Source organism: Orbicella faveolata, unplaced genomic scaffold (assembly GCF_042242905.1).
Source record: "Orbicella faveolata isolate gen_17 unplaced genomic scaffold, um_ofav_v1 contig_12, whole genome shotgun sequence".
In the NCBI taxonomy this organism is placed as follows: Eukaryota; Metazoa; Cnidaria; class Anthozoa; order Scleractinia; family Merulinidae; genus Orbicella; species Orbicella faveolata.
This window is the reverse complement of record NW_028301539.1, coordinates 15,132,501-15,140,861: the sequence shown is the minus strand read 5'-3', so window position 1 is coordinate 15,140,861 and position 8,361 is coordinate 15,132,501. Positions and strand designations below refer to the sequence as shown.

The 8,361-nt window shown below is 38.7% G+C and overlaps 1 protein-coding gene across 1 annotated transcript; it reads left to right on the top strand.

Annotated features, from left to right (window-relative positions):
• The first annotated feature begins 711 nt into the window (after positions 1–711).
• On the top strand, positions 712–4,288 carry LOC110061563 (uncharacterized). Its single transcript, XM_020768396.2, has 3 exons — positions 712–777; positions 2,494–2,572; positions 3,271–4,288. Exons 2-3 carry the CDS (start codon positions 2,497–2,499, stop codon positions 3,783–3,785), a joined length of 591 nt encoding a protein of 196 aa, XP_020624055.1. The 5' UTR covers positions 712–777; positions 2,494–2,496; the 3' UTR covers positions 3,786–4,288.
• Positions 4,289–8,361: the final 4,073 nt, after the last annotated feature.

Here is an 8,361-nt window from a genome sequence, read left to right as displayed (position 1 = left end):
TTCAATTTCCTTCCACATACATTCTACGCATGCTTGCGTGACTTAAGGAATGTAAATGTAAAGTGTGGGAAGACGTTAATCGACAATGTGCAAAACAAATAAAATTGCTTTGCTGCCGACGTATCGTGAGTACTAAAGAAGTACTTTTCCTGCGTACTTTCCTGAAGTTCGGTTCTTCTGGCACAAAACAAAACTAAACAGAGAAGAGCACAAGCATTTTTCCCCATTTCAGCAATACAACAGTATGTTGCTTTATTTACACCGACCCTCACAAAATACATTAGAATTAATGCCTAATTACTAAACAAACAATACAGCACAACCTTTGACCAGGAGCTAATCCAGTATAAGAGGGGTGGTGTCCTGCCTCTCTTTAGTCCTTTGAAGTGTCGTCACCCGCTGCTCTAGTCAGGTACTTTTGACCCCGGTTATTAATTTATCATTTTCAGCAAATTCAAGTTTTTGTGCAGGCAGCATTACACCAAAAAAACTTTTTTCCCAAAAAAATTTGCTTCCTTCCCACTATTCATGACACGTTTAGGCTGTTTATAGCTTTGCTACTTTTCCGGGTGTATCGGTTTGGAGGCGAAGTAATTTCGAATTTTTCGATGAACTTCTTGGTCTAACTGATCACGTGGTGTATGCGTGCGGATTGTAGACACGTAGGTTGTTTCTGATTGGTTAATCTTTAAATATATTTTAAAAATATCTATAGCTTTCATTTTTGTTTGCCCATCGTAAACAGCAGGACACTGTTTAGGAAAGAAAACTAAAGTGGTAAGTTAAAATAGTTTAGTTATGATAACAACGTAATTGCTGGTCGATAATGAAGAATGCTTGTAATTCTTATTGATAGTAAGGGCGATTTACGCGACTAAAGATTCATATGATTTCAGATTCATTTGTTTGGCGAAATGTATTTCGGCTGTTAGGGATTATTGCTTTGTAGCGTCGAAATTTTTTACTTTACGAAATTAGTATTCCTCTCACATGTTGAATGCGTATTCTATAAGAAATAATTGGACGTAATTCTGTAAGCTAAAGATCACAAATCAAATGCTCACGATCGAATTTGAAAGAAGAGTGTTTTGTTCATATTTGGCTCAGTTCAATAGCGTTCCAGAAAATGCTTTGAAAATTTATTCGTTCATTGAACCCATATACCACAGCAAAACAGTTGAAAAATTATATTGATATGCTAGCAGTTCAATTGGCGAGTTATTTTACCGAGTTATATGAGGATGAGATTTACCACTTTATAACCTGCAGATCAATAATTTTTGTCGTTTTCGCTAAAAGCCGTATGAAGTCGATTGTCTTTATGACAGTTTCCTCGACAACGTGAACATGAATGAAAACGGATACGAGTGATCAGTGTTCGTCATAGGTGATAGCGATCAACTCATTGAACCACGACGTGCCCCATTAGCTTCCATTGACGGGTTGTAGTCGGTTGACTAGGCAGGTACCTATGATTCGCTGACCCTGTGACCATGCCCTCTTTTGCCGTGAACATCTTTCAGTTAGACGGTTTATTTCCTCAATTAAAGAGTTAAGTAGTATGTACTTCACGACAAAAAAAGATCAGCCTTGCAGGCATTTTTTATTTGTCGGATTGTGAGCGTGTCTTTGGCGAGTTTCGTCTATTAGCTGGTTGCACTTCTCGTGGTATTATTTATTAATGACTAAGTTAATGTGTCTCTCTTTTTCGCTTGATTTGAGTGACCCAGTCTGATGAGTTCATTCACTCAATTTTTTAGTCGCAATTTTACTTATGGAATTCTAGTATTCCTTCTCTTTACATGGTTGCTGACAGTTTGGTGAAATTATATGCGGCACTACAAAATACCGCATTGATCGAAAATAACGAGTCTGTTCAAACAGGTGTGATAACAAATAAACATGTCGCTTTGCTTGGCCCGTTGTTTCATTTTTGAAACACGCATAAAGCAATTCATCAGCTACATGTACATTGGTCAAGTTTCATATCGAACGGATTAACCACACATCATGGAGTTTAAGGGAGTTAAATCAAAGAAAGGATCAAGCTCCAGTCAGTTTAGCAATCACGTTTTAAATTAAGTAATGGAAAAAGCTGTCTGTACTAAACTGGTATTTATAGTCAAACCGCTGTTTACTTGCTTGAAATCCGCATCACAGAAAATAATCACACACAAGTCACTCGTTTGCACGATGCACAGAATTAAAAGTAGTTAGCGCAACACAAATTTCTCTCTGTCATGATTTGATCTGAAACAAAGTACCAGGGGTAGCTATAGATTGCTTTTTGAATTGATTTGATTTTGCCCAAGCGTTAGTATTTATTCAGGCTGTGAAAAAGTCTTTCTTTTGTGGCTTACTGGTTTCAATCGATCGCTTGTATATTTGGTTGCTATGCGAGGAAACAGCTGAAAATCGTAAATGCAATGCAATGATTTGTGAAAATGGAAGCAGTTGATTCTGAGTGACAGTCACCATTCGTTTTCTTATTAGAATATGAAGCTGTCCCATCACCTGCTCCTTTTTTGTGTACTTCTTTCATCTCTACACTGTTGTTTGTCACGACCTCATGGTAAGTAAAAAGATCAGTCAATTCACCAGCCCGTAGCAGTATAGACTCAATTACTACAACTGATTGATTAGTCCAGCTGATTAGCTTCTGACCTGTAACATTGCTAAATTGTCCTACAAGTAACGTTTTTCTTATGACACAGATCACACGTATTCTACAAGCGCTAACGAAAGATATGAAACGTAGACTTTTAAACTGTGTGTGTTTCCTGTCAGCGACACAGCCACAAGCAAAAGAATAATGATTTGTTTTATAAGTATAAGTTAGAGGGGACAGTAGTGACATAAGCACAAGTGCAAATATAACGAACCCGGGTACGACAAGATGAGAAGGCGAGTGTGCTCAGTTTATATATCTGGCTTATTTTTTATTTGTTGATCTTGTGCTTATGTCGCTAGCGAAAAAACCAACCTCGAAAACTTCGCGGTGCTATTTATCACGTTCGTTGTTCTAAGCTTTTCATCAGTCTTCCTTAGCACTAGACAACCTTGCTGCTGTTTGGTTTGTAATACCCTCTTGGTTTGTTCTATCGTAAAAAGCTATTATTGTGAGTTCCTTTGAGGATAATTTGAGGCTTAAACATATATGGAAGAAATTACGGCACAGTTTCTTTAGCCTATAAAATCTGTTTAAATATTTACGCGAATAAAAAGATATGATGCTAGTGTTGCTGAGTTCCTTATTCGTACAATCTTTAGACATCGTAGATGATTCAAGCTCAGTCCAAGAAAAGGATCTTTCCGAAGAATCGGGAGATTCGGAGAACTCGGGTGATTCTGGTGACTATAGTGACTCTGGCGACTCAGAAGATTCGGGTGATTCCGGAGAATCCGAGGATTCTGGTGAAGGTCAAGAAATGAAGCGAAGAAGTTTATTTGATTCCGATGATATGGATGAATCAGGCGAATCTGGTGACTCCGGAGACTTCCAAGAATCAGGTGACGGTATGCAAGTAAGGAAGCGAAGCCTTATTAATTCCGAAGAATCAGGGGAATCTGGCGAATCTGGCGAATCGGGAGAGTCCGGTGATTCCGGCGAATCTGGTGAATCCGACGAGTCTGGCGAATCCGGCCAATCCGGAGAATCCGGTGAATCCGGTGAATCCGATGAATCCGGTGAATCTGGTGAGTCTGGTGAATCTGGTGAGTCTGGTGAATCCGGTGAGTCTGGTGAATCTGGAGAGTCTGGTGAATCAGCAGACGAGGAAGATTAAGCCGATGCGAGTCGAAGGGATCATGATCAACCAATTCAAAAGACAACCAGATTTTGTCTGTAGCATTTAACACCGCTACTCCGGATAAAAAGAAAACATCATCCAAATGGAGTCACGAAATTAATTGTTTTTAATTAGCACTGGGAACAAAGTATTTTTATAACTTTATAAAGGGTAGTAAAATTAAGATAGTTTTTTTTAACTTGCTGGCCAAAACATTATTGTGAAGGCTTATTTCCAGGAAGCTGCAAGTCATACCGAATGACCTTCACTATGAAGTCCACAACAGTTCATATGTTTTAGCGTAAAGTTTAATATGTTGTGCGATCGAACTTCAGCTTCTTGCCGGACATTTTAAACTTGCAGAATCATGTTTACGGTTCATATTTAAATTGCGTTCAGTTAATTTAGGAAAGTTTGTAACGTGTTTTTATTTAAAACTGACGGCCAAAAAGTATTTCAATAGCTGGGTAAGCTCAATAAAAAGATAATTTGCCAGCGGAGATTGTTGTTGTCAACGAGTGAACTTAATTGTTATGTAACTAGCTTACTTCCTCCCAAACAGGTAGTCATTCAAATTTATAAAATAACTGAGCTACTATGCGCGCTCTCATTGGTCGATAGGTGTGTTGAGATGAGAGTATGTAAACACGGTTGTGACGTTTTAGATTCGCGTGTGTTTTTTTAGAATTTTTTTGTAAAAGCAATAAAGCATTTTTTCCATGTTTACATAGCCTCATCTAAGCAATCGGCGAGCTGGAAGAATTCTCGAAAGTTTGCATAACTGTCTCGAATTCTCCCAGCCTTCCTCGTGTTTAGACGAGGCTATGCAAACATGGAAAAAGTGCTCTATTGACAGATAACTAAGGAAAGAGGACGCGAAAGAAAACCGAGACACAAGTGAGACCATGATTCAACGAAGATTTCAAAATTTTACTGATTTAGATAAACCCTCTACCAAGGACTTTGAAGTATTTGTAAATAATCATCTCACCAGGAAAGAAGAATCCTGGCGATAAACAAAATCAAGACAATCATCCGTAGTACAAACATTTTTAGTACAAACATTTTTAGTAGTATTTCGACAGGCTCCAAAAGTAAACTTCTCCTCAGTCCACTGTAGATACCGAGGCATTAGGCAGAACTAGCACTGAAACGAGTGTCTGCTCCGAAACGTGAGAGCATTCCTGGAGCATACATTTCTATCACAAAGAAACGACTGTTTTTTACTGGAAAATGCAACACTCGTAAAATTCATACGAACTGAATCCGGGACCCGAGTGCCGTGTTTTCCATAACCTCCCTGGTGAGGAAGAGGACGTCATTTCTCGCTTTTCACGGTTGTTTGTGCAAACCGTCAGTTTTTTTTTTCTATATAATAAAAAGAAAATCACACGGTGGCTTGAAGATATGAATTTTATTTTCTCGTATTAAAAAATAATATTTTACTCGCTGAGCTCGTTCGTAATATATTGTTTTTACGGCTCGAAAATAAAATTCATATTGATAAATAATGATCTATAATGATCTATAAATAATTGCGAAAAAATTGACAACCTTAAAACCATTTGGTTAATGGATAAAAAAGCTAAAACATTTTTGACGTTTTCGACCTTCGCCTAACGTCATCATCAAATCGAAGATGAATAGAATCTTGTGCGAATATAAATGTAAAAGAATTGTGTTTGCACTTGTGCTTGCGCTTGTGCTTGCGCCGCTAGTGAAATAATTGTGTCATTTCACCGTGAAAACGGACTTGACCGCGCAGGCATAACCACAAGCGCAAGCACAAGGATCAAAATTTTTCCTTTTTCTTGTGCTTGTGCCTATGCTTGCGTTTGGACGAAATACCACTCAGGAATAACACAAGCACAAGGATATTTACCGCACGTGGCTGTATTTGGTAACTGAAAACACTGGACCCAGATTACCTCTCGCCTAAACAGTTTTCTAAAATGCCGGAAGGTTCGGATGATTTCGCTTGTGCTCGTGTTTGCGTCGAATTTCGTTTTCACTTGGGTCATCCCTATCGTTTGCGTTTGTGTATGCGCATGTGCTTGCGTCGCAAGTGAAAGCTAGGCTTATGCTTGCGTTTGCGCTGTAACAAGTCAAAACGAAATACCACTCGGGCATACCACAAGCACATGGATATTTACTGCACGTGATCAAGTTTGGCCAATGAAAACACTGTATCCAGACTTTTTAGGTGACTGTGCGTGCTGATACCTGATTACATCATCACCACACCGGTCCAGTGTGGTTTGCCCTAGTCCCGCTTCGACTCACTGGAAAGAATGCGTAGGACTCAAACACCATCCCAAATATATTAGAATTGAATAGTTTTCTCAGAAAGAATAGAGTGTCACCCAAACTCGGTCTGGTCGTTTTTCATGGATTAACGGAATTGGTAAACAGTTGACTGAAGAACATGGTCTCAAGGTGGACTCAACAGCCCAGACATCATGATGAATCTTTAAGAGTGAATGCCTATAAAAATGGACCTAAATCGCGTATCAATGGCACAAGTCGAAAAATTGATTTCGCTTGTATTTCGTCCATAGATAGGTCCTAGTAAGAATAGAAACGGACCATAGTTAGTTTCTGCTAATACAGCTTTCTTTGGTAGAAATATGCCAAAAACGATTTCGACCCGATTGGGCTCAAAATCTACTTCCGGTTTTGCTGAATTTTCCGAATATTTGATTGCTTCGCGCTCCGCAGAACAGCTACTTGAGAATCTTTCAATGGATTTTATATTCAGTTCAGGTCTTCATGGTATGACTAATCGAAAAATAAAATAAATCAAAGTTAGTTTTGAGCCCGAAAAGAGATCAAACTGACACGCAAAATTTTACAATGTGTCGCAAGAGAATTATTGCATAAAAACATCGCCATATTTTTCTATGGGCTATAACTTTAAATACCATAAAAACACTTTCTACGGGTTAAATATACACCCACCTGTTAAAATATCAAAAAATATCTCTGAGCAAATGGTTTCAAGTCGCCCGCCTTGGCCTGTGTTTCTCATAGATTTTGCCCAAAACCCGCCGTTGGAATGTAAACAATTGCGTGACGCGGATAGCCACTCTCGATTAAATATTCGTTTCCAGCAATCCGATGAAAGCAATTTTTGAAACGTTGTGTGGATAAGATAATGGCAATTTTTTGTTTGTTTTTTTTTTTTTTTTGTAAAATTTAGTATATAGACATATATATATTTTTTTCATTTGCATTGCAACACCCACGGCATCCACGGTAAAGAACGTTACTACCGTACCCCGGAAATGATTTTAACATTTGTTTACTTTATTGATTTCACTGATAACTTACAATACAGTGGCAGTTTTAAAAATACATTTAACCAGTCCTCTATGGTTTATGGCAATTGAATCACTGACTGACAAATAAAGTCAAGTGGATATACCATAAATTCTATAAACTAGTAACTGCGTGTTGTGTAGAAAATTTGTACCTACACAATATGCTCAAACTCAGTTAGAAAACCCGGAATTTCTTGAATTGAATTAGCCGAGGAAGAAATTGCGTTTAAGTTTCAATCATACTGGGGAAAAAAATCCATCTTTTCTACTTTGGTTGTTTGATCAATTAACTGAAATTTGCAGATCATAACATTGGTAGACAAATAAACATTACAGTGGTCGATCTAGGACTAGGTTTACACTAAAGGAGTTTTTTTGGATTCGTAAAAGTTCCCGGATTCATCAATTTTACAGTATTCAGATTATTAGGGGTTTACAGTGAAAGGATATTCGGATTCTTAACCGTTTACACACGACGATAACTCCGGGAACGTTCATGATGGAATGGTTAACAAGCAGCTTGTTGCCTCGACAACGAGAAACAAAATGCCTCCGAAAATAAGGCTAGGGGTAGGTTGAGACAGTCTGAAGTTCTCTTTCAACTCGCTGACCACGGTACTGTTGTCCATCATGTCAGGTCCCTCCAGGTATTTATTCTGGTCTTTACTTAATATCTAGAACCGTCGAGGTTTTCGATCTTGCCATCGTCGTCATCTGCGCAGTAAAGTATAAATTGGGTATCTGAGGAATATGGCATTACCCATTATAAAAGTGATTACCTACACCTGAAACAGCACGAGGTAATCACCCAGCGACCGCCATTAAATGGCCATCAATGAGCCTACGACTCGACTACGACTGGATCATGTAATCCGCCATTTTCGTTCCACCGCAAACTCAAAAGATCACAGGCGGAAAAATATCCGGATTCGAGAGGAAATCGTTTACACGCCAAAACTCTCCGGATTCAAAGTTCCCACTTTAAATTCCGGATTCAAAATCTCCGGAGACACGACCAAACCGGGGAGTTTTTATTTCAGATTCGTCCACTTTTGTGTAAACGGCAAAATCAATCCGGCACTAAAACGTTCCAGATTCATCACGACTCCGAAACAATTTCCTCTAGTGTAAACCTACAATCCTGGCCATAAGTTGTTGGGACAACCCCCCCCCCCCTTTTTGCGCGCTAAAACCCACGATTTCAACTGCGTCCTTAACGTTTTAGAACAAAAGATGAATAGAAGCAAGTACAA